This window comes from Penicilliopsis zonata (assembly GCF_001890105.1).
Source record: "Penicilliopsis zonata CBS 506.65 unplaced genomic scaffold ASPZOscaffold_37, whole genome shotgun sequence".
In the NCBI taxonomy this organism is placed as follows: Eukaryota; Fungi; Ascomycota; class Eurotiomycetes; order Eurotiales; family Aspergillaceae; genus Penicilliopsis; species Penicilliopsis zonata.
The window spans coordinates 1-24,281 of NW_019208941.1; the positions used below are offsets into that span (position 1 = coordinate 1).

The window sequence follows — 24,281 nt, forward strand, 5'->3', positions numbered from 1 at the left end:
TTATAAGCATAGAGTTATATACTTATATATATAATACTTATAATATAGATATTTTAACTAAAGTTAGATATTTATATATATTTATAATACTATAGTAATTTTAACTAAAGTTAGTTTTCCCTATGTATTTATAATACTATGGTAAAATACTATAAGTTAGGTAAGTATAGGTATGAGTAAAACCTAACCTATACTAACCTATCTAGATAATAATTATAGGCTTGGCGTCATGTGCCGGGTACCCATGGGTTACCTAATTAAAACCCGCTATACCCATGGGTGGGTATGGGTTTGCCCTAGGCATACCCGGAAACCCGGTGGGTTAGGAATCTAGTGCCCCAAACCCGACCCGCGGGTCGGGTTTAGCCAGTCTAATTCTTTTAATATTAAAGGTTATATTTATAGGCAGTCTATTAGGGTGATATAATTATTTATAATATTTAATATTATTAATAGATTAACTTACTATCTAGTAAATTAGTATAAATAAGTTATATTAACTAGATATAATTAGGCTTATAACTTTTAGCTAAATAATATAAAGATTCTTCCTATATAGAGCTAATAATAAGATAATATTAAATTAACTAACTAGATAACTTTTAGGGATAAATATTATTTATAATATATAAGTATATAGTAAGGTTAGGCCCTGATAATACATGAATAATAGGAATATTAATAAGAAATAGTTAATAAATAGTTAAGTTAATAATATAAAGAGAAACCATATATCTGACGATGGGTATCTGTATATCCATCATAGTCAACACATCCTTAGTAGAGGAACTCTCTATCTTATTATTTTGCTGGCGTCTAGAACGTTTCATTATTAAAGCCTGTGAAGCCTATAGAAAAAAATGGCTATAACTATAAGCATAATTAGGCAAAGTGGCGAGTAGCTCTTAAAGAGATTACCGGTGACTTCTTTTATTCTAATTTACTCAGGGCTAAGTGGGTAGAAATGATAAGAGAAGGAGGCATAAAGATAGAAATAAACAGGCTATAGTGAGAGTTAAGGGGCGGAGGACTCGCGATTGGTAGAGCTATAGGATTAAAAAGAATATAGGAATAGAAAAGGGGCCATGGTGGGCAGAAATGGTGATGTCTCAGTGCCGTAATAGTAAGGGTATTTTAGCCTTTAGTCAATGCTGAGCTAATATTACTAGCCTCTGCATGTTGTAGTCACTAGAACAGAACTTGCAGGAGGTTGCTACTTCTAAGTGGGTCCAGCAAGTATGTGGTTATAGCTGTAGTTAGGGCGTGTTATGATGATGTTATTATATATTACTAAAGGGCCGCCAAAAATAGCAGTCATTTAGTAAGTCTAACTTATTTAAGAGTAGAAGATTTAAGTATAACTATAAATGAGATGATTAAATCATTTATTAAATTAGTTATTAAATCTTTAGAGAGAGTTAGGGAAAAACTAGATAAAAATTAATAAGGCTAATATAGTAATATTAGACCCTTTACTTCTAGACTAGTCACTAATAATTCTATCTAGATATAGATGTCTAACAATAGAGGCTAGTAGTAGAGGAAAAACTAGTAAGGGAACTATAGGAACTAGAAATAGCAGAATTATCCTGCCCTAAACTCTATAATAGTATATAGCTATATATCTATATAAATAGTAGAGATTTTAACCTATAACTATACCACCTTAATACTAATTATTTAACTGATAGAGTTAATAGATAACTATATAGAGAATAAGCTTTCCCTAGAAGCTTAGCTAAGATTTGTAGCCCCTCTAGTTATTAAGATATTAAAGATATTATAGAAACCTTAATTAAATTTAATATAAGAATTCTATGTTAACTATATTTAGGTTTCTATAACATCTTTAACCCCTTATAACTCCACCACCAGGGGTAGTGAGGTTTCTTTATTTTCCAGTCTGATTCGCTTAACATCTTGGTGGGGCCCCTCAAGCCCCTGAGCGTAGCGAGGGTTACAGGCTCATTCCTATATATGCAGGGATAAGGACCTTGCTTCTCTTTCACTCGACTACCAACCATTACTCAGTATTCCTGATGCGGAACAATGAGCCAGAACAGTGAGTTTTTTGTCGAAGGGATACATCAAAATTACCATCAAGGGCCACGAATTACCAGCTGATAGAAACAAGATAGAAACGCACCCAATTCTATTGACATTAATACATCTCACCTCTATTGAAGAGATATATTGAAATCTTTTGTCTTACATCTGAAAGAAAGATTATGTTGGAGGTGTTTGCCTAGTTAGGCTTAGTGTCATCCTACTTGCCTTTTCTCTCTCGCCTGCGCGCGTCCTAGATAGGTTTACTAAATATCCATTATATATATCTCTTCTGCTTTCTCTAGGCCTTCTGTGCCTTAATAGATTATCTTTAGCGTAGAACTTTGCGGTGAACCAGCCACAGTGACTAATAGACAACATAGGCAAGGGAAAATACAATGAATGTAGTACAGTTGTTACACTGGAATGTCACATATTGCTAATTCTCTATATTAGTTAGTCTAGGTGATTCTTTTAATTGGTCAATAGCCTTTGCGCATTCTATAGTCCTTGCTTTCTTAGCACAAATTTAGATAGGCTCATCCAAAATGAACAATCCAGATGAGATATGTTATATATAAACCTGTATAATAAGGTTAAATTTAACTATAAATAAAGTGGAGTGGCGTAATTTTTAAGAAGTCTAACTTTATTTTCTATTTCCCCCATCTCACAAAGGGGCTATTCCTGGTCCTTTACTTTTTTGCACTATGGTTCTCAGAGAATTCAAATCAAAGGCTCTGGATAGCCTTTGCACTGATGAACAACTTGATCTCTTGAACTCTATCGACACCCTTCGATCCCAGGGAATCAGCCATTATGTTTCTTTGCCACAAATTATTGTGTGTGGTGACCAGTCATCTGGAAAGAGCTCTGTACTTGAAGCAATTTCTGGAGTTTCTTTTCCTGTCAAAAGCAACCTCTGTACCAGATTTCCGACAGAACTTGTGCTCCGCAAAGACCCCAGGGCCGGAGTTAGAGTTTCTATCGTACCTCATCAGTCGCGCAGTGAAGCAGAGCAACAGTCATTAGGGAGTTTTTGTGAAGAGCTTGATGGATTCGATGGGCTTCCTCAACTGATTGAGAATGCCAAAGCTGCAATGGGCATCTCCACACATGGAAAGGCATTCTCAAATGATCTTCTGCGGGTTGAGGTGTCAGGGCCCGACAGGCCGCACTTGACTATCGTCGATCTTCCGGGACTTATACACTCTGAGACAAAACAACAATCTGCGGCTGATGTGCAGCTGGTCCAGGATGTGGTCCAGTCATATATGAAAGAGCCGCGAAGCGTCATTCTAGCAGTGGTCTCCGCGAAGAATGACTACGCGAACCAGATTGTGTTACGGCTGGCAAGGGACGCTGACCGGTCGGGCAATCGAACCTTAGGCGTCATCACGAAACCCGATACATTGACTGCAAACTCGGAAAGCGAAAGAATGTTCATATCTTTGGCAAATAACCGGGACGTTGAATTCCGGCTGGGATGGCATGCGCTCAAGAATATGGATACCGACCAAGGGACTTGGACAGTTGGGGAACGGGATCAAAAGGAGCGTGACTTCTTCTCCAAGGGAGCTTGGGGAGGACTGCCATCCTCCTTGGTTGGGATCGACTCACTACGAACCCGCCTCAGTCAATTGCTTCTGCGACAGATTGCGGCTGAGCTTCCGAGTCTTATTGAGGAGATAAAAGCAAAGGAGTACGAGTGCACACAGCAACTGAAAAAGCTTGGCCAGCCGCGAGCTACGTTAGACGAGCAGAAGTGCTATCTTTTGAAAATCAGTCAATCTTTTCAATCTTTGGTCAAGGCTGCTGTTGATGGCACTTACAACGACGTGTTCTTCGAAGGTATCCAATCGTCTACAGGACGTCAGAAGCGTATCCGCGCTATTACCCAGAATCTGAATGAAGTGTTTGCGGAGCGGCTCAGTCAGGGGGGCCACTACCGAAAAATAGCAGAACATGAGAATCAACGTGCCACCGAGGGCCAAATCCTGGTCACGCGAAGTGGCTTTATTAGCCATATTCAGGAACTTATGAAACAGACGAAAGGGCGGGAACTGCCTGGAACATTCAACCCTATGATCGTCGGTGAACTCTTTCTAGAACAATGCCGTCCCTGGGAAACTATGGCACGCCGACATATTCTTACGACCTGGCAGGCAGCCGAGAGATTTTTGTGGCTTTTGATTAGACATATATCTGACGAAGCAACTTCGGTCGTTCTCTTCGCGGAAGTCATCTCCCCTGCACTGGATCAACTTCGAAAAGTCCTGGTCCAGAGATGCGAAGAAATCCTTGAACCTCATCAAAAAGGCCATCCAATCACCTATAATCACTACTTCACTGACACCCTGCAGAAGATCCGTGCCGGGAGGAGGCAAGATGAGATAAGCAAAATCATTCAACAGTTCTTTGAGGTAGATGATCTACAGACGTCCCATTACCTCCAAGGAAATTACCATCTACAGGCTCTCCATGACTCACTTCTCGAGTGCCGTGAGCCTGATATGATGAAATTAGCTTCGGCTGAGGCTTTAGATTGCATGCTCGCATATTACAAGGTACGGAAAAATACTAGTTCATCCCTATGTTCTCATCTGATCAGTTCTGAATCGTCCAGGTGGCATTGAAACGATTCATCGACGACATCGCGGTGGAAGTAGTAGAGGTCAGACTGGTCCAGTCTCTGGCTTCTATATTCACGCCCATCCAGGTATTCGAAATGCCGCCTGCATTGGTATCGCGCATCGCCGGTGAGTCTGAGGAAAGCCGTACACTGCGAGAGCAATTGTACAGAAAGATACAGATCCTTAGGAACGGCTTAGGGACCTGTCGACGCTTCGTTGATAGCCGTGGCATGGGCACGGAGGATGTAAAAGCGACACAGAATTTTGATGCCAAGCCCCAGGACCGGCCTGACCATACATCGTTGCACATTCAGCTTGCGGACCATGAAGTTTTGGATGATTTTGGGAGCCCTTATGAAGAAGGTTTTGAGGATAAAAACGAAGGTGAATATGTCTGCGAAACGCCTACTGAACTCGTTTCTGATCCTCAGTGTGTTGAATGGAGTGACGGAGATGACCAGCCTACAGCCGCCTTGTTAGCTACAGAAGATTGTATGCCGCCTGAGACTGTTCTGCCCGAAGAACCCCCAGCTAGGATAAGCTCATCGAAGAAAAAGGGCAAAAAGGGTTCGAAGCACTAGCTTACTATATTAGACTTCAATTGTTAAGGCGATATTCCCTTATGAGTCCTCTGGGTGGAGTTTTAGTTGTTAATTTTCTATTTTGATCCACTCTCATGCGAAGAATACAAGTATTGGATAGTATATCAGTCCAGATGCGATGCCTGATGAAGTACATATTAAGAGCCATGGAGGAGCTATGTCATTTTAAAATAGTAAAGCTACTAATTATCCTCCTACTAAATTCCCTCAGTCCAATTAAGTGGCGCAAGTTGGTGCATAAGCATGGATCATTATTGAGTCTTCACTATGTTAAATGGCCCAAAATTTATTAAAGGTGACAGCCAAGGTTTAAGATTAAGGCATACCTTAGATAAATTCAATACACATCCATGTGTTTATTTAATTAAGCATAGCTTATACTATTTAATTATCACCCTGTTGATGAGCATACCATGCTATGTTATTCCAAATCTACTTATTCTCTATTTTGGACTCTATGATTCAGGGATTTTATTTCTGGTAAGAGTGATTTCCAAAAAACGCCTATATATTCGTTTCACCTATTTATATGTGTCTCCGAGGGGTGCAGAGGAAATCATTGTTCAGGTGTCAATACTGAAGATAACTATGTTATACAGTATATGATGGAGAGCAGTAATCATGCCATCAATGCTCTGGCGCCGAAGCTCTAGGCTATTGGCATTATTGTTACTCTTTCTGGGGATCAAGATCCGGATCTTCTGGACTACTCTGCGATCTAAGGAAACTGCCTCAGGGAGCCGAAGTTGACGGAGATGGAAAGTTTAGGTGGATAGAAGGGAAAATAGAGGCCGGAAAAAAGTTGAGCTGAGCTAGGATGCTTATCATATATAACTGCTGTGGTGGACGCCCCAGTGGACAGAGAGCTCATGCACTATAAGCATATAGAAAGGGCAGCGGAACCAAGCGAGCGAGTCGAGTCGACAGAGGCATGTCTAAGGCTGATCAGTTAGTATTTCAGGTCTTCGTGCAACTTTTTTTTTGGATATACAATAATCTTTCAGGAAAGATTTGTAATCCGGCAATGGGCCAGCCCCTTAAGCCCCTGAGCGTAGTGAGGGTTATAGGCTCATTTAAAGTATAGGATTTGCCTTATAGATTGACAGCATGCTGACGGCCGAGTTTCAGACCTGGTTCTACCTAAGGTCGATGTCCGTTCCCGACGTTGTTGTCGGAGACCATGACTCTAAATGGATTTGCGGAGATTGTCGGTGCTTCTATGGGTGGATGTTGATATGTAGACTAGTATCAGTACCAGCATCACAGCTTCCCTACAATAGATCGTAGCATAAAGAGGATATATTGAGCATATTATTTACTATCCTTGAGAAGTAGCCTGCGTTAGAAAGACGTTGCCACGCCGACGCTCTTCTGCTCCGCCAACTGCAAGAGCTGGTCCCCCGCAACGACATCCATGATCCCCAAGCCGACACATTTGAAGACGACAGACCCCCGGCGGAGGATGTTCTGCAGCGCCTCGTCCTGGGCAAGGGAGGCCATGACTTCGCCGATCTCCGTGACGGCGTCGGGCGAGACGCCCGCTTGGATGAGCTCGCCCGCCTCCTTCAGACAGGCGCTTCGCGAATCGACGGCCAGCAGATCCCCCGCCAGACAGGTCTGGGAGTCGACCTCCTGCATGTGCGGCTTGTAGGAGCCGATCAGGCTGATGTAGCGGTTGGTGCGGGTGGCGGAGAGGTAGCGGTGCGGGAACAGCGGGCTGGTGGACGGGGTGCAGCAGAAGATGGCGGCCGCGTCGGCGACGGCGGTCTGCAGCTGGGCGTCGTAGGCGTCGTTGCCGTCCCTGGCGAGGGCGTGGAACTGCACGGCGGGATACTCGCGGCGGAGCGGGGCGAGCACGGCGGCGTCAAACGCCGCCAGAGAGGCAGGGCTGCGGTTGACGACCGTCACCGTGGCGATGGACCCTCGGCGCGGGCCCAGCAGGAGCGCCAGGCGGAGATGCCACTCGGCCTGCTTGCCCGCGCCAAACATGACCAGGCCCGCGGCGTCGGTCGGCTCGAGCTCGCGCTCCGTGAAGACCAGCATGCTGGCCAGCGCCGTGCGGAAGGCCGTCAGCTCCTCGGCGTTGAGAACGCCGCGCAGGTCGCCCGAGGCGGCGTCGAACAGGCTGATGGAGCCCGCGGGCGGACCCCCCGCGCCGGGCAGCGTCACCACCTTGATGCCCGTGACGGCGCCCGCGGCGCTGGGCATGAACAACGTCGTCGTGCCGTCCGCGTGGACGAGGGCGTCGCGCGGAGGCTGGTGGATGTCACGTGCGCCGGCGGAGAGGGCGGTCAGCGTGTGGCGCAACCGGTTCAGGAAGTCACGTGCCTCATCCCGTGACAGGCCGCGGAGCAGGCCGACGCTCGCTTCATGATTCAGGACGCGCATGACTGATACCAGCAATGGTTGACACTAGCAATGGAATGGCACCAAGTGGCAATGGAGATAATGGAAGCTGACACTGATATTCCACAGTAATCCTGGCGATATGGACAAAGTATATGCGATAGCCGTGATGCCGGATGCGGACAGGTAGATGGGCCGGGTGCGCGTACCCGGCGATCAGTAATTGGCCGTGGTAATATTCAGTAGATAAAAGCCTACTCGATAGAGCCCACTAATAGCCATTCCTACTATCTGGTTATCTGCTATCTTCTTCTCACTTTACTCGGCTCCAGCCACTCGCCATGACCCCCGATGTGCCCCCGAGCCAACTGGCGACGGACATCCTCGCCGCCGCGAGCCAACTGGCGACGCTGGGGCAGGACGACGCCCTGGACGAGTTCTGGCCGGCGCTGTCGGGCGCCCTGAATGTCGCCTTCCCACACACCTCGTGCACGGTACTGGCGTACCACCGCCCCTCGCAGACGCTGCTGCGGCTGTACAGCTCGCGCCCGGACGTGCACGCCGCGGGCGGGCGCAAACGTGTGCGCGACGGCACCGTGTGGAAACGCACTGTGCTCGACGCGGGCGATATCCTGGTCGGCTCGACGCGCGACGACATCCGCGCCCTGTTCCCAGAGTACGAAAACCTCTGGGCGCACGGACTCGAGAGCATCCTCAACATCCCCGTGCGGCGGGACGGCGTCACCATCGGCTCCGTCAATCTGATGAACCGCGAGCATGCCTTTGACGACGCCGACAAGGCGCTCGCCATGCTGTTTGCCCAGCTGGCGGTTGCCCCGTTGGAGAAGATGAGCAGAGACATGGACCAGGTGCCTATGGGGGAGGTGCAATATGTATAGCATAACTGAAATATCCACTATACAACTATCAACTATACTAAAAACACTTGACTATACTGAACTATGCCGGCGAGAGACTAGACAGACTAGACAGACTAGACAGACTAGGTAGTGTACATGAACGACTTGTCGTTGAAGTCGGTGACGTCGGCGCCGGCCTCGTAGGGGCTGACGTAGCCCTCGACGGCGAGGCGGGTGCGTTCCTTGTTGCGCATGGAGGCGATGGACCAGTAGGTCAGCATCAGGACGATGAACAGCCCCCATGCGACCAGCGAGCAGATCAGCCCGTTGGTGTAGCGCGGGGCGTCCTTGGAGCTCCAGAGCTGCGGGAAGGCGATGCCGCCCGTGCAGTAGCCGATGAAGTACAGCGTGTTGACGATCGACTTCTTTGTGTTGCCCTTGACGTTTGAAGCGTTCAGGCTCATCGTGATCGTGAAGATGGAGGACCCGGTGCCGCCCTGAGCCGTTACGTTAGACAGACAGAAAAGAACACGACAGGACAGGACACAACATACCAGCCACGCGCCGACGATAATGCCCCAGCCGTGGAAGGGGAGAGCGACAAGCAGGATACATCCGACGATGGGGATCAGGATCAGCCCGATGACGACCAGACAGCGCCTCTGTGGGAAGAAACGGCAGCCCAGCACGCCCGCCCAGATGGCCACGATCTGCACCGCGCCGGAGGGGCAGTTGTAGATGAGCGTCTGCGCGGAGCTGTACCCGAGCCTTTCAATCATGAGTGTAGCAAACTAGATTGTCAGCATTCAGAGTATGAGAAAAGAAAAGAAAAAAAAAAAAAAAAAAAAAAAAAAAAAAAAAAAAAAAAAAAAAAAAAAAAAGCTCACCGTCAAGACAGGCGCTGGAGCAGTGACCAAGATGCCGAAGAGAAAGGCGGCATAGGAGTTGAAGTCGCCGAGAGACTCCTTCAGCTGCTCAAGGGAGAAGTTGGTCTTGTCGCCGCCGTCGTGCTCCTCGGCCAGCCGCTGGGCGGCGGCGATGCGCTCCTCGGGGGTCAGGAACCAGGCGGTCTCCGGGTTGTCCGGCATGGCGAAGAAGAAGACCAGGCCGATGAAGGAGGTCATGGCGCCACAGATAATAAACATGACGCGCCAGGGGGCCATGGTCAGGCTGTGGCTCTGCCCGATCCCGTACATCAACAGGCTGCCCAGCAGGGAGGCCAGGCCGTTGCAGGTAATCCAGCATCTAGACAGTCAGCCATGATCTGGAAGCACGAAGTTTTTTTTTTTTTTTTTTATTTTTTTTTCATTTTTGAATCAGTCAGTCATACCCGATGCGTAGTGGATGCTCCGACTTCTTGTACCAGATGCTGGTGATGGTGATGAAGGCCGGGCTGACGGCGCCCTCGCTGACGCCCAGCAGGAAGCGGACGGCCAGGAACTGGCCGTACGTCTTGGGGGCCGCGAGGCACATGCAGATTCCGCCCCAGATGACACTGCTGGTCAGTAATGGCGCGCCAGGTAGGTCCTGTAGAGCGCTCTTACATGGTGACGCCGACAAACTTGGACAGACGCAGGCGCGACATGAGATAGATGAAGGGGAACTCGGAGACCAGCTGGCCGACGTAGAACATGGCAGACGTCCACGAGTACTCGGTGCCGACCAGGTGGAGGTCAGTCTCGAGGCCCTCGACGGCGGCAAAGGCAAGACTCTGTTTGTCGAGATCTGCAGGTGAGCAGGCAGAAGCCAACATCAGGCATCTCTCTGCACGTACATTGGAAGAAAAACACAAAGCACAGCAGCGGCAGGATGACGAGGTCGATTTTGCGCAGCACGCGCTTCTTGGTGGCGGCATCGCTGTACAGCTCACAGCTGCCGACGGGCTCGGTCGAGTCGGCAGACAAGGCCGGGTTGGAGGCCTCTCCCATCTTGAGGTCGGACGACATGGCTGAGACGGGCGTGGGCAATGGGGGGGGAGGCCAGGCAGCGAGCAGGGCTGCGAAGGCATTTATGACCCCAACTATCGCCGCAAGGGCTATCGCATTATCTCTCGTGGCCAAACGGCCGACCCACCGGACCTATCTCCCCCACAATCGGTGAAGCTCGATTCCTGGGGTTGTGCATGAGAAATTCGGCCAGGGCGGAGGAGTCAGGATAAGGCCCGGGTGCGCGCACCCGGGCCGGGAACGGCGGCGTCTTATCTATATTGGATACTCTTCTTCATTACACGGTTATCTGACTATGTATCTTCTCATTGACTACTGACTTCTTTTCTTTCCCTTCCCAGTGCTCCCCTTGTATCTTCATCATGTCTGAACTCCAAGCCTTTGTGCGGCCCTGGCTGCCCGTCAACTCGGCCAACGCCTCGTGGGTGCTGAAGAACGCGAAGCTGGTCGACCCCGTGGAGGGCCGGATCCTGGCGCCCGCGACAATCCACCTGGCCGGCGGCGAGGTGCGCGCCGTGGCCATCGGCGACGAGCCCCTGGTGCCCGCGCCCGCTGCGGACGCCCGCGAGGTGGACGTGGGCGGGCAGTACGTGTGCCCCGGGCTGATCGACAGCCATGTGCACATCAACGCCGTGCCCGGGGAGCCGGACCTGCGCCAGACGCTGGCGACGCCGATCGAGCAGGTGCACTTCCGCATGGTGTACGTGTGCCGCGACATGCTGTACCGCGGCTTCACGACGGTGCGCGACTGCGGCGGCGCCCCGCTGGCGCTCAAGGAGGCCTGCGCCGAGTGGGTGATCGCGGGCCCGCGCATCCTGCTGGCCGGCCACGCCCTGAGCCAGACGGGCGGCCACGGCGACTTCCGCGGCGCCCACGACCACACCCACGACTGCGCCGGCAGCTTCGTCTCCGGGCTCGGGCGCGTCGCCGACGGGGTGCCCGAGTGCCTGCGCGTCGCCCGCGACGAGATCCGCTGCGGCGCCGACTTCCTTAAGATCATGGGCGGCGGGGGGGTCGCCAGCCCGACCGACCGCCTGGAGCACCACCAGTACACCCCCGAGGAGATCGAGGCGTTTGTCTCGGTCGCCCGCAACACGGGCACCTACGTGACCTGCCACGCCTACACCCCCTCGGCCATCCGGCGCGCCATCGAGCACGGCGTGCTGGGCATCGAGCACGGCAACCTGCTGGACCGCCCGACGGCGCAGCTGATGGCCGCCAAGGGGGCCTTCCTGACCCCGACCCTGATCGCCCTGCGCGCCATGGCCGACGAGTCGCTGGTCAGCTACCTGCCGCCCGCCAACGCCGCCAAGAACCAGCACGTCCTGGCCGCGGGGCTGACGGCCCTGAAGCTCGCCCACGAGGAGGGGGTCACCCTGTGCTACGGGTCCGACCTGCTGGGCCCGCTGGGCAAGTACCAGGCCCTGGAGTTTGAGATCCGCGCCCAGGTGCTGCCGGCGGCCGACATCCTGCGCAGCGCCACCGTCAACCCGGCGCGCATGATGGGCCTGGCCGACACCATCGGCCAGGTCAAGCCGGGCTTCCGCGCCGACCTGCTGCTGCTGCAGGCCAACCCGCTCGAGGACATCACCGTGCTGGGGCGCCCGGAGACGGTGACGGCTGTCTTCAAGGACGGCATTCTGTGCCGCGACGACCGGAATCTGCTGGGGGGGGGGCTGCTGGACTCGTGGGCCAAGTTATGATCAATCTAAAAATCTTGAATAATTAATATAGAAATTATGAATAAAAAAAAATCATAATAATAGAAATTATAAATGAACACAGAAGTCAGAATAATAGAAATTAGAAATAAAAACACAAGTCAGAATAATAGAAATTAGAAATAAAAACAGAAATCATGAAGACTAGAAAGAAGGGGTGGAACAGACGGAAGACTAGATGGAAGACTAGATTAAAGCAGAAAGCAGACAATGGAGTTGGAAATATCCATTAACACCATTAATTACATTAATACATATTAGATAAGAAACCCCGGCAACAGGCCCGGGTAGAGGGACATAAATACTCTCTCTCTGACTACTTCCTACTCTCGCTCTCACTCACTCTTACTCTCACTCTTACTCCTACTCTCTCTCACTCTCTCTCTCCTTCTCACCCTCCTACTCTCTCACTCTCACTCTCACTCTCACTCTCACTCTATCATAATATATAATATGGACATCTACGAGCGCTTCCGCGCTGGCGACGCCATCCAGTGCATCGACATGCACACCACTGGCGAGCCGACACGCATCATCCTCAGCGGCTTCCCCAAGGTCGCCGGCACCCTGCTGGAGCAGCGCGAGCAGTACCGCGCCCACCACGACCGCTACCGCCAGGCCGTGATGCTGGAGCCCCGCGGCCACGAGGGCATGTACGGCGCCCTGCTGGTGCGCGACTCGGAACTCATCGCCACAGGCGCCGCCGACATCGCCGTCCTCTACCTGCACAACGAGGGCTACTCCACCATGTGCGGCCACGCCGCCCTCGCCCTGGGCCGCTTCCTCGTCGACACCCACGACCTGGCCGTCTTCCCGCGCCGCGACGCCCTGCCCTTTGACCGCGACACGCTTACCACGACCGTCAACCTCCACACCCCGTGCGGCATCAACCGCCTGTCCGTCCCGACCACCCCGGACGGCCGCTCCGCCGACCCGGCCCGCCTGGTCTCCTTCCTCTCCGTGCCCTCCTTCGCCGGCGCCCTCGACCTCTCCGTGCCCATCCCCGCCGCCGCCCGCTGGCCGGAGCTCGCCGGCCGCGACGCCGTCACCGTCGACCTCTCCTATGGCGGCGCCTGGTATTGCATGGTCGACGCCACCGAGCTGGGCTTCTCCACGGGCCTGCAGCCGCTGCAGATCGCCGCCTTTGACCGCATCACCCGCATCGTCAAGGCCGCCATCGTCGACAACCCGGCCGTGCGCGCCCAGATCCACGTCCCGCACGGCATGGACCTCGACTTCTACCTCTACGGCGTCATGGTTGTTGACGCCGCCCACGCCGCCCCGGTCGCCGACGTCGCCGGCGCAGAGACCGGCCTCTGCTTCTTCGCCGACCAGCAGATCGACCGCTCCCCGACGGGCGGCTGCGTCGCCGCCCGCATGGCCCTCGCCGCCGCCAAGATCCGCCGCCCGCTCCGCCAGCGCTGGGCGTTCCACTCCCTTGTCTCCAACCCCTACGGCGGCGCCTTTGTCGGCTCCAACGTCGACGAGGTCGACATCCCCGGCGGCCATGGCCTCTCCGCCCGTGGCGTCGTCGTCCAGGTCGAGGGCCAGGGCTACTATACCGGCGCCGCCACCTTTGTCACCGAGCCTGCCGATCCCCTCACCACGGGCTTCTCTTTGAAGGAACTGGAGAGTGCTAGCTAGATCTAGGGAGTATAGTAATAAATATGAGATTCTAGAAGCCATTAGAATACCATTCAAGATGGAATATGGAAACTTAGGGTTAGGGAAGGCTTCGTGTCTACCACTCGCTGCCCAGTCATTACATCCAATTTCATTAAGAATACTGTAGGCTCACCCTAACCACTTAGGATTACATTCATACATTCAGCCATCTGCATAATGAGATAGCTGGTGTCATGTATGCAAAACCTCCGCCAGCAGGATCTCCCAGGGCTCCTTTGCATGGCTGGCCAGGACAACAGAAGAGCGGAAGCAGTTCATCCTCAGAGGCTTGGGTGATGGGGAGATATGTATTTATATTCTATTACATTCTACAGCACAGAAATAGGCTTTACTACTCGCCTGCCAAATATGCACGGCTGCAACCAACCCGCCTATGCCGCCTCCACCGTCTTGCTTGTTTCGTGCAGAAACCCCAACCCTAACCCTAACCCTGATTCCATCCTTGCGAAATGGACATATCCTGACAGTGCTGTTCCTACCACTATATACATATTTATATAATATATGGAGCAATCTATGTAGTGCCCATATTTACCAATGATAGTCAGCTTGCTTAGGTTTAACAGCTAAGTATTATAGATAAGATAGTGAGCATGTTTTATACCTAGATCTTCTCACAGAGTGCTATGACTTGATATTGAATTGCTGTTATTGATTGCTCTTGTAAGGATCTGCCTTATCTGCCCCTAAGAGTTACTATATAGGGCCCAGGGGCTAGGATAATCGCGGCTAATGTTGACCTTTGGGTCTAGTAGTCTAGTGTCCCCAGGTCTAGTAACTAGTTCTTACAACTCTAGTAATTACTTCTCTACAGTTATATCTGCTTTATACTGGTCTTCCTAAGTTCGTATACCTGTACTCGGATATTTAATACAGAAACTGTCTTAGTACAGAAATTGTCACAAAACCTTGATTATAACAGATACTCAGCAAAGGAATACCCACCTTTTCTTTAGGAGTAAACATTCTTTCATTTCTTGTTGTCATAAATTTGTTCCTTCTACTCATTTTATATTGCAGTTATAAAGTACTTACTATATAGTTAGTTAGTACCTAATGACCGACGCATTGGTATCGCTGTCTAGCTAATACCACGTGACACTGATAAGACTTGCGGGGAACTTCTCGCCTCATCCTTGACCTCACGCCGTGCCACCCCCGGGTCTGGCTGCCCTGCACGACATGGACATACACTCGTCAGATCCTGGATTCCCAACGGTCTTGCAGCCCGCCGCTGGCTCCGCGGGCGCCGAGCCCCCGCGACGCACCGGACGCAAGCCCCGGCCGCGGGTGCCGGACGACAGACGAAAACGAGCGGCACGGGCGTGAGCTTCTCCCTCGACGCTGCGCCTGATGGACACCCGCTGACTTGTCTCGTGTAGATGCGACGAATGCCGACGGAAGAAGGAAAAATGCGATGCGCAGGCCCAGTGCGGACGGTGTGGGCGGTTACGCCTGGAGTGTCGGTACAGCGTCGTGGTTGCCGCCGGGGGATCGAATCCGGGGTACAAGTCTGCAGTCGCTCCATCCGCCAGTGCAGACAACAGTCCAGGGTAAGCCTGCCCTTTGATTTCCCACCATCGCCCACCCCCTAACTGTCCCTCTGGTCCGGCTGACAAAGGGAGAAGCGACAGGCCCGGCGAGATGAGCGCAGAGGAACGATTACACTGCCTGGAGAAGATACTGTCGCACTGTCTCGGAGGCGCGGCCCTGGGCGATGAACAGCTGCGAACCCTGGCGGCCTCTGTGCCGTCCCCCTCAACGCCGGAGACGGCGCCGGAGACGGCGCTCGCCAGCCTGCTGGCGGACGGGCCGGACTTCTCGCTCGGCGCCTTCACCCGGACGATCGAATCGGCCATCGCGAAGAAATGCGATGCGTCGCAGCTGGAACCGACGGTCCTGCTCGGGGCCGCGCCGCCGCTGGAGCAGCCGGCGGCGGACGAGCCCCTCCCGGCGCTGCCGGAGCACCCCCATGGGCCCGGGCGGAATGGCGGCGACGAGGCCCGGCGGGCGCCCCTCGGCGCGGCGCTGAGCTGTCTCCCGCCCAAGGCGATTGCGCAGTTCCTCGTCGACGTGTTTCTCCGCTACACGCAGACGAACATCTACTACGTCGAGGAGAAGTGGCTGTACGCCTTTCTCGACGCCTACTACGCCGGCCCCTCCGCCCTGGCGGGCACGACCGACGCCGCGAGCGTGTGCACGGCGCTCATGGCGCTGGCGTGCGGCACGCAGTTTGCCCACATGGAGGCCTTCCGGCTGACGAGCCTCGTGGACGGCCAGCCCGTGCACTTCTCCGAGGACGAGGTCGGGCGCCAGTTCCACCAGGCGGCGTGCGCGCTCATGCCCGACGTGATCATCGCGGCCTCGTTCCGCAGCGTGCAGGCGTGCCTGATGATGGCGACGTACAACTTCTCGCTCGACTCGGCGGGCGCCTCGTACACGTACCTCAGCCTGGCCCTGAGCCTCGCCGTGCGCAACGAGATGCAGGACGAGCGCCGCTACGCCGCCACCGCGGACGCCGTGGCCGCCGAGGTCGAGCGCCGCGTCTGGTGGACCGTCTACACCCTGCAGAAGCAGGTCAGCCTGCGGTACGGGCGCCCCCGGCTGCTGGCGCACGCCGACGTTGATGTCGCGCAGCCCACCGACCTGCCCGAGCTGCGCCCAGGGCGCGAGATCTCCAACTTCGACAACCAGCGCGCCCTCATCAACCTGACCCTACTCCTCGAGGCCGGCGGCGACGAGATCGCCGCCCTGCGCCGCACCCGCCTGCCCGTCCACTTCCTCAACCTCTTCTCCCTCCGCCGCCAGCTCGTCGCCTGGCGCGACCGCCTGCGCCCGCTCGACTCGCCCTGGGCCCCGGACACAAACGTCTGCCGCCTGCGCAACGACATCCACATCCACATCTACTACTGGACCACCCGCCTCTCGCTCGGCCGCCCCTTCCTGCTCGCCCCGCACCCCCGCCCCGCCTCCCCGGCCGACGCCCCGGACGACGCCCCGGACGGCCGCGGCCGCCGCCACCGGCTCGGCCACGAGGTCCTGGTGCAGGACTCGGTCAGCGCCGCCCTCCAGATCATCCACCTGTGCGAGCTGCTGCGCGACCGCGTGGGCCTGTCGCGCGCCTCGTACGCGCTCGAGTTCACCTGCTGCCGCACCGCCATGCTGGTCCTGCTGGCGCAGAACATCGCAGAGCCGGGCGGCGCCAAGGTGCGCGGCGCCCTCTCGCGCGGCCTTGAGCTGCTCCGCGTCATGGCCATCAGCAGCAGCCTGGCCCGCTACGAGGTCCACGTCCTTGAGGCCCTCGAGAACGCCATCCTCCGCCTTGAGTCCGCCACCAAGCTGCATATCCAGGCCGCCTGCAGCCCCAACGCCGCGGACCGCTCCATGTATGATACCTTGCAGACCTGGGGGCGTCTCTGGCAGCACCCGCCGCGCGGGTCTCTGTCTTCGGCCGCCCCCGATCCTCATCAAGGGCCTCATCTCCCCCCCGCCCTGACAGACACCAGTCAGCTCGTGGTCCATGATGGGCCACAGCACCACCCCCACGAACACCTCCATCCCGTCGACTCTTTTCCTCGCATCCATGGCCCGGACAATATGGATCTCGAGTCCTTCTCGTCCGAACTCGACCAGTTCGACCGCATTCCCGAATTCAACTTCAGCCTCGATCTGCTGGATGGCAGGTACGGCCAGCTCGACGAGCTGGCCATGTATGATTTCTCTTGACCATGTATCTATATCTATATGTATAAGTAGACCTTTCCCTTTCTCGCTTCTGTCCACCCATATCCTCGTCTATCATAAGGCCCTGCTTAGCAAGAATTCTTGCAGAGAGAGGAATCCTCGCTCAGTGTATGTATGGTACATATAGCACTCATTGTGCAGTTAAGTACTATATTAGTTCCATATGGCATGAATACTATAAATTTATAAACACCATGGAGAGTCATATCTAGTATCTTAATAGGGACTAATTAAGCAGTAGCCTAAGGAGGAGTATTAATATGCTCTTTAGAAATCCTATATACTGGCAATAGCATAGTCCCTGCTTCTTTATCTATTAACCTACTATATACTATTTACTATATGCATGAAGAGGTGGCACTCTATATAATACTAAGAACTTAGGCTGTAGCCATAATAAATAAAGCTGAGCTAAACTTAAAGTATAAGGAATTGAGAGGAAATCCAGCTCATAAGCTAACAATCATCTAATCACTAAGCTAGAATTCTTCTCTGGACTCTAAGCTCATGGACGGCTTCTTCACCCGTGTTAATGCTTGGCATGTTTTAAGTAGTCTATGCTAGTGCTATCACTGGCTGCAGCTGCTGCACCTTTGGGGGCCAAAGAAATGATTGGGGGAATATCAGTCTATGTACTAAATACTATTTAATTAGTCCTAGACCCTGTCGGCTGACCCTCGCCGTTAAATGGTCTGGACTCTCTTCTCTCTCTGCTATCCACTCTTCAACCTACAGTCCGATGATCTCAAAAGCCCTTCTGACCGCCGTCCTGGTCTGCGGTGCGGTCGCCGCCGTGCTGCCGCGCGACACGACCATCACCGTGCCAGATGAGGTGGTGTACCACGCCGAGTCGGAGGAAATCTGCATCCCGACGAAATGGATCGACGTGGTGATCTTCTTCTTCGGCAACTACTTTGCGCATGCCGCCACGGTGGTCAAGTTCCCCGGCGAGCCGCACCACATCATCGCCCTCAACATGCTCCTGGTCGTGCTCTTCCCCTGTCTGGGTGCCGGGCGCGGGCTGTTTGTCCTCTCGCGCCGGGCAGCGCTCTTTTCCAAGGACCCCCTGCAGCAGGCGCTCCAAGCCCAGGCCCTGTGTATGGTGGTGCGCGCTCCGACATGGACGCCTCGGGCTGGACAATCGCTTCGCTCGCTGTCGCTGCGGCCAACGACTGTGCCGGGTACCGCCGAGAAGGATGCTGACGAGTACTGGAGAATTGGTACGGTGCCGACAGTCTGAATGAGTCCCTTAGGGTTAGGGTTAGGGTTAGGGTTTAGGGTTTAGGCTAACGATTTGAAGCACACAGCGAAGATCTCCCAGGGGAATATAAGAAGTTGTACGTCTCCATCAAGAATATGCTGCGCCGGAGATCCCTTCACTAATTATAATCATCAGTGCAAGCTACTCCGGCCCCTTCCAGATCCTCACCCGCACCCCGCCGTGGCTGCTGATGAACTTTGAATGGTCCACCAAGCACATCCAGGTGCTGAAGGACTACCAGATCTCCGGGGTCTGCGAGCTGCCCGACGGCTACGAGCTGGCCTATGTCCCCGCCAACGCTCGAGTGGCCCGGGCGACCATGACCCCGGAGCAGCTGCGGTGCCTCCTCGGCCCGTCGTACGATCTGGCCGCCGCGGTGATTGCCATTGTGCAGATTTTCTATGCCTGCTACACCCTCTACCGGTCCCGGGGGTTTCAGATCACCACCTACGGCTACGCGGCGTTCGGCTTCACCGTGCTGCCCTACCTGTTGATGTCGCTGGTCAATCTGCTCGGCACCCTCGCCACGCCGAGCTACGCGAAGCTCTCTCTCGTCCAGACGGAGATCATGGACGAGGCGATCGCGCGTGGTGGGCGGTTCACAGACGTCGTGGGCACGCTGGCTAGCGAGCCCCTGCGCGTTGAGGATCTGATCGTCTTCACGGCGTCCTTCCAGCCACACGGAGGCGAGGTCTGGTGCCAGCTCGGCGATCGAGTGTGCGAGTCGGGCAGTATAGAGCCTCTCGACGGCACAGGCTTCCTCTCCGAGCCCGTCAAAATGGACAATCGCGAGCCGGAGACTCCTCCCTCGGCGCCTCTTCTCAACGACAAGGAACAGGAACGGCCCACCTTGATCTGCCCGAGCTGCTACAGCTTCCAGACCGTCTCCAAAGCCGCCTCGTCCACCAGCATCCGCCATCGCAACAACCACTTTGGCCCGCGGTCCGCCCTCTTCGCCGCCGCGGTCTGGGTCACCGCCGCCCTCCCCCTGATCCCGATCGGCGTCCTCTCCCGCTTCCACAGCGGCGAGCACAGCACGCTCGCCCAGCGCGCCTGGATCCTGGCATGGTACATTGTCGGGATCATCTCCGTCTCGAACCCGTTCTTCTCGGACTGGATCGTCGAGAAGGGCATGCGCGCCGCGATCGAGAGGCTCACCGCGTTTAAAAAGAACAGGTCGTCCAGGGGATTGGTTCTGCGCGTCTATCTCCTCGCAGGCCTGTCGGTCTCTGTAGTCGGGTTCTTCCTCATCTTTGGGACCCCTGCCATCGGCCGTTTAGTTGTCGTCGCGCAGATGTTGATGGCGTACGGGAACTGCACGAGTTTAAAGGGATGATCTGAGCGCAGCTCTTGAACACTTATATATACTCACTCAGCTGTGGATTTAAACCTCAATATAGATATATATATCTCCTGCAGCCACCATACTTGTATGCTCATCTAGTGCTAAGATCAGTAACAAGGGTAGTGTCATACTATGACACCAACTTGCAGCCATGAAAACAGCGCAGACTAGACACTACCAGCATTAGGGTTTAGGGTTCGGGTTTAGTATTCAACAATATTTCATATTCAATAGTCAAGGATCTAAGGCACAGCTGTAGCATGGCAGGAGTGGTGGGCTAGTGAGGATAAGATCAAGCTTAAGGAGAGCTTCAGGCATCTGCAATAACTTGTAACACTGTAAGGTGGTGGATCTGCCTGCTCTGGCATCATGTCAACTTCTTGTATACTTATCTAGATGATAGATAGATGGACGACCAACAGTAACTTGACAAGTAACATATTCTATAAATATTAACTATTCATAGACACCACCTTATTGATCTTCATTTTCTCCCCCCCTCTCCTGTCATAAATATTCTACCTATAAAAGAATAAAGAGCCACCTTGTAGATCTAGTCAATCTGGTCGCGCTGCTAATCTAGCTGTCTATAGTAGTCTCTAGCTTATGATGTTTTCCCCTGACCACCAAACTAAAGATTCTCACCACTACTAGCCAGCCATATAATATCACCAGCATGTGCTATGCCACCAACCGCACAAATCTGCCAGGCAGGTATCTATTAAGCACTAATTATATATAAGATATCTATCTTTCTAATAGCATATGAGAACATCACGCTGGTCCACAATAGCACAGATAATATTACTATTACTAGCTATTAGTAAGAGACCTATTAATACTAATTAGAGCAGTATATGCATTGAAGTCTATAATAGTAAAGTAAGCACTTCTATTCCTTATAATGCTAATAATATTATATGAATTGGTTCTCCCTAATAGTATTATATTAGGCTGTTAACTTTACCATTCTTAAATCCTGCAACGGCTTGGATCAGGTGACACTTTAAATGCGAATTATCCTGATTGGCAGCCTGGAAATCATCCTTTTCTAGGACAAGGTTAAGGAGTGAGTGGGGGTGGCTGGTTCGGTGGGCGAGCGGCGTTCGTTGAATGCCGTTTCCGATTCCTGTCCCTCTTCCTGTTCCTCTTCCTGTTCCTCTTCCTGTTCCTGCCCATTTGTCTTCCTGTTCCACTTGGCTGAGATTGGCCAGAATGGAACCTATCGTGCGCTCTCCTCTGCCTTATGGAAATGCCTGTGCCACCTGTGCTCGTGCCAAGTGTCGTTGCGTCCCACGGAGTGGTGGCGGCCGCTGTGAAAGGTGAGTGGACCAACTCCGTATCTACGCAGTGGGATGGGAACCCGTTGGGCAATGTATTCGAGTCTGATATTATTCACAGATGCCATCGTTTGAACAAGGAATGCCGCGTTCCTCCGGGACGTCGCAAGGCCCAGCCCCAGGCCTTGTCCAGGTCGCTCCAGCTGGAACGGAAAATGGATGGTTTGATGTCGCTGCTGACCTCCTCCTCTGGCGGTCGGATGGATCTGCCAACGCCGGCTCGGGGGCAAGCTGAAGCGCAGGGGATGGGGCAAAATGAGGTCGAATCAGAAAGAGAAGATGACGAAACATTGGCAAGGGAAGAAGAGTCTCTGCATACTTTTCGAACTCAACGGCTGCAGTTCCTCCCCCTGATCCACATACCAGCCACAACAACCGCCCGTGATCTGAAACGACAGTCACCATTTCTGTGGCGTTGTATCACGGCTGTAGAAAGCAAGGATGCAGCACGTCAAGCAGCCTTGTGTGTAAGGATCCGGGAGCTGGCGGCGAAGCGGCTGCTGGTTGACTGCGACAAGTCCCTGGATCTATTGCAGGGAGTGTTGGTCTATCTTGCGTGGTATGGTGTTCTCACCTCTCATGGTGGTTGAATAACATGGGATTGCTGAAGTTCCCTCCCTTCCTCGCTTACTCTCGACCAGGGTCACGCTTCACAGCCAGCCGCAAAAGTCATCGCTCTGTATCTATTCCCAGATGGCGATCGGGCTAGTCGTCGAGCTGGGCCTTAACAAGCCCGCGCCTCCGGATCTTAGCATGACAGTCTCCAGCTCCAATGCCGTAGGCCATATGCCGGGGTTGAAAGCATCGATTTCGACTCGGCGCACGATGAATGAACGCCGGGCAGTATTGAGCTGCTTTGTGCTGACTTCGATGTAAGAGCCCATAGCTGGCAAAAGGGGATTGAGCGTCGAATTGACAGACCTGGTACAGAATCGCGCAGTTCCTGGGTCGAATGGATCCACTGCGATGGACCCCGCATATGAAGGAATGTCTTGATATCTTGGTGCACAGTGAAGAATCGTCTGGTGATGGGGTGCTAGTCCAGTTTACGCGCACCCGACTTCTCGCGGACCAGATCCTTCAAGGTCCCTGGAGTGAGGGCCTGTATGGCCTCAATGCGGCGCAAACCCTGGCCGCCTTCCATCTCAAGGCACTCCAGTCACGGTTGGAGACGATCAAGGCTGAGATCCCCATTCAACTGGCTGACAACAGTACGCAGATCCCCTGGCAATTGAAGATATTCCGTTTACAGCTACTTACTTGGCCGGTCTTAGAGCCCATTCTCTTTCATTTGTACGACACTGAGCTTAGTCTTTATGAGGTCGCCCTGGTGAAGCCCCTTGCAGACGAGGAATTCAGCCCCCAGCGACTCAATCACCTCTACGCCTGTCTCCACGTGGTGAAACGGTTTTTTAATCTATTCTTCACAATATCTCCAGCTGGATACACGTCCCTGGCGCTCCCTTATCTTACACAGGTGTCGCACTGCTTGGTGACCCTCTTCCGCCTATCGACCTTGAACTATCCCGGATGGGACAAGAGCGCGGTGAAAGGCACGGTGGACATACTTGTCATTGCGGAGCAGATTGCCTCGCGCATGGGACAGGTGGCCGATGCGGTTGGGATGCGCAGTCGGGGGGCGTATGGCGATCCGTTCAGTAAATTGGGGATGATGATGCAGAAGCTTAGGAGTGAGTGGGCAGTACAATTACCAGAGTGCCCGGAGGTGGTAACCGACCAAAGCTCAAGGGAACCTTTCTTGTCGAGCATGGAGATGGGTGATCTGGATAGCTTTATGAACTGGTCAGAGATGGTGTGGTTGATGGAAGGGGTTGGGACTGGGGGGTTCATATAATGCTGGTCAATGTTCATTGACATGATCTTTTCTTCTAGATGAAGCTAGGACTCCATTGATTTTCCATTGAATCTTTGAACTCCCATGATTGGTTAGTTTATTGTGAAATTGAAGGTACTATCTAAGGTATTGTACTAAAGTGTTGGCACAAGGTGGTATACTGTCAGACTATATTAATTGATATTCTTTAACATCAGGGGGTCACTAGACCACTGAGCCACTTGAATTGTCAAGACATTAAATGGGGCCCTATAGGGTCATATATTCCTGTGACATATCTAAATATTATACTGGAGAGACCCATCCTCTAATCATATCTTTAGATTCTGGTAGGTGGTAAAGCTGCATACTATACCTAAAGTCTACTATATACTTATTGAATTTTTATTGTAAATTAGACTATCATATATGTACTCTATTAAATATTAAATCATATCTATGTCCAGGTCGTGGATCTTGGTGATCAACATTGAAAAATATCCATGGATGTTGCCGCAGTCTATTGTTAATAGCTTTAATATTACACTCCTGACACCTCTTAGACTCTTTAAATGTATGTTTACACTGCTACGTGCCCGGCGGTGGTATGTGGTACACTTTATAGTGGTGATTTTTAATCTTTAATTTAAATTTTGCTGATTGCGCCTGTGTTAATTACAGTACTATAGCTCAATATATCCAAAGTAATCTGTTAATATTAAACATATCTACAAATTAAAACCACCTACCTAGGCAATTAACTTAGTAGATATTATTCTATGTGGATAAAGACTCATTTGAACTATTCTTATAATCTGATTAAATGAAATCAAATATCAGTCTATAGCCAACGGTTTCTTTGTCAACCGGCGAATTGGCACGGGAGGAGCGGCGTTCGGGGACGGCAGCATCCAACG

The 24,281-nt window shown here is 52.6% G+C and overlaps 9 protein-coding genes across 9 annotated transcripts; 7 read left to right on the forward strand and 2 right to left on the reverse strand.

Annotated features, from left to right (window-relative positions):
- Positions 1-2,756: 2,756 nt before the first annotated feature.
- Positions 2,757-5,260, forward strand: ASPZODRAFT_77515 (hypothetical protein; the record flags this gene model as incomplete). The annotated part of the gene is made up of 2 exons (XM_022730179.1): positions 2,757-4,613; positions 4,673-5,260. The coding sequence occupies 2 exons, from the start codon at positions 2,757-2,759 to the stop codon at positions 5,258-5,260; spliced, it is 2,445 nt and encodes an 814-aa protein (XP_022576673.1).
- Positions 5,261-6,562: 1,302 nt separating this feature from the next.
- Positions 6,563-7,528, reverse strand: ASPZODRAFT_137440 (hypothetical protein). Its single transcript, XM_022724318.1, has one exon. It carries the CDS (start codon positions 7,487-7,489, stop codon positions 6,623-6,625), a length of 867 nt encoding a protein of 288 aa, XP_022576674.1. The 5' UTR covers positions 7,490-7,528; the 3' UTR covers positions 6,563-6,622.
- A 396-nt stretch (positions 7,529-7,924) lies between these two features.
- On the forward strand, positions 7,925-8,574 carry ASPZODRAFT_137442 (hypothetical protein). Its single transcript, XM_022724319.1, has one exon. It carries the CDS (start codon positions 7,969-7,971, stop codon positions 8,524-8,526), a length of 558 nt encoding a protein of 185 aa, XP_022576675.1. The 5' UTR covers positions 7,925-7,968; the 3' UTR covers positions 8,527-8,574.
- A 56-nt stretch (positions 8,575-8,630) lies between these two features.
- On the reverse strand, positions 8,631-10,415 carry ASPZODRAFT_77557 (hypothetical protein; the record flags this gene model as incomplete). Its single annotated transcript, XM_022730184.1, has 6 exons — positions 8,631-8,984; positions 9,042-9,278; positions 9,375-9,732; positions 9,818-9,982; positions 10,032-10,212; positions 10,262-10,415. 6 exons carry the CDS (start codon positions 10,413-10,415, stop codon positions 8,631-8,633), a joined length of 1,449 nt encoding a protein of 482 aa, XP_022576676.1.
- A 380-nt stretch (positions 10,416-10,795) lies between these two features.
- ASPZODRAFT_77541 (hypothetical protein) lies at positions 10,796-12,136 on the forward strand (the record flags this gene model as incomplete). The annotated part of the gene is made up of 1 exon (XM_022730180.1): positions 10,796-12,136. One exon carries the CDS (start codon positions 10,796-10,798, stop codon positions 12,134-12,136), a length of 1,341 nt encoding a protein of 446 aa, XP_022576677.1.
- A 471-nt stretch (positions 12,137-12,607) lies between these two features.
- ASPZODRAFT_155466 (hypothetical protein) lies at positions 12,608-13,798 on the forward strand (the record flags this gene model as incomplete). The annotated part of the gene is made up of 1 exon (XM_022726217.1): positions 12,608-13,798. One exon carries the CDS (start codon positions 12,608-12,610, stop codon positions 13,796-13,798), a length of 1,191 nt encoding a protein of 396 aa, XP_022576678.1.
- Positions 13,799-15,278: 1,480 nt separating this feature from the next.
- ASPZODRAFT_137443 (hypothetical protein) lies at positions 15,279-17,778 on the forward strand. The gene has a single exon (XM_022724320.1). The coding sequence runs from the start codon at positions 15,485-15,487 to the stop codon at positions 17,564-17,566; it is 2,082 nt and encodes a 693-aa protein (XP_022576679.1). The 5' UTR covers positions 15,279-15,484; the 3' UTR covers positions 17,567-17,778.
- A 498-nt stretch (positions 17,779-18,276) lies between these two features.
- On the forward strand, positions 18,277-20,267 carry ASPZODRAFT_137444 (hypothetical protein). Its single transcript, XM_022724321.1, has 3 exons — positions 18,277-18,804; positions 18,885-18,921; positions 18,981-20,267. The coding sequence occupies exons 1-3, from the start codon at positions 18,324-18,326 to the stop codon at positions 20,179-20,181; spliced, it is 1,719 nt and encodes a 572-aa protein (XP_022576680.1). The 5' UTR covers positions 18,277-18,323; the 3' UTR covers positions 20,182-20,267.
- A 1,091-nt stretch (positions 20,268-21,358) lies between these two features.
- Positions 21,359-23,499, forward strand: ASPZODRAFT_137445 (hypothetical protein). The gene is made up of 5 exons (XM_022724322.1): positions 21,359-21,512; positions 21,592-22,089; positions 22,172-22,402; positions 22,461-22,741; positions 22,805-23,499. Exons 1-5 carry the CDS (start codon positions 21,406-21,408, stop codon positions 23,383-23,385), a joined length of 1,698 nt encoding a protein of 565 aa, XP_022576681.1. The 5' UTR covers positions 21,359-21,405; the 3' UTR covers positions 23,386-23,499.
- Positions 23,500-24,281: the final 782 nt, after the last annotated feature.

Bases quoted from the DNA above. Each gene is read 5' to 3' on its own strand.
- ASPZODRAFT_137440 (XM_022724318.1), bottom strand. From the start codon at position 7,489: ATGCCCAGCGCCGCGGGCGCCGTCACGGGCATCAAGGTGGTGACGCTG.
- ASPZODRAFT_137442 (XM_022724319.1), top strand. From the start codon at position 7,969: ATGACCCCCGATGTGCCCCCGAGCCAACTGGCGACGGACATCCTCGCC.
- ASPZODRAFT_137443 (XM_022724320.1), top strand. From the start codon at position 15,485: ATGAGCGCAGAGGAACGATTACACTGCCTGGAGAAGATACTGTCGCAC.
- ASPZODRAFT_137444 (XM_022724321.1), top strand. From the start codon at position 18,324: ATGATCTCAAAAGCCCTTCTGACCGCCGTCCTGGTCTGCGGTGCGGTC. The intron at 18,805-18,884 runs GTACGGTGCCGA...AACGATTTGAAG, and splicing joins TGACGAGTACTGGAGAATTG to CACACAGCGAAGATCTCCCA. The intron at 18,922-18,980 runs GTACGTCTCCAT...TATAATCATCAG, and splicing joins CCAGGGGAATATAAGAAGTT to TGCAAGCTACTCCGGCCCCT.
- ASPZODRAFT_137445 (XM_022724322.1), top strand. From the start codon at position 21,406: ATGGAACCTATCGTGCGCTCTCCTCTGCCTTATGGAAATGCCTGTGCC. The intron at 21,513-21,591 runs GTGAGTGGACCA...TATTATTCACAG, and splicing joins GGTGGCGGCCGCTGTGAAAG to ATGCCATCGTTTGAACAAGG. The intron at 22,403-22,460 runs GTAAGAGCCCAT...GACCTGGTACAG, and splicing joins TGCTTTGTGCTGACTTCGAT to AATCGCGCAGTTCCTGGGTC.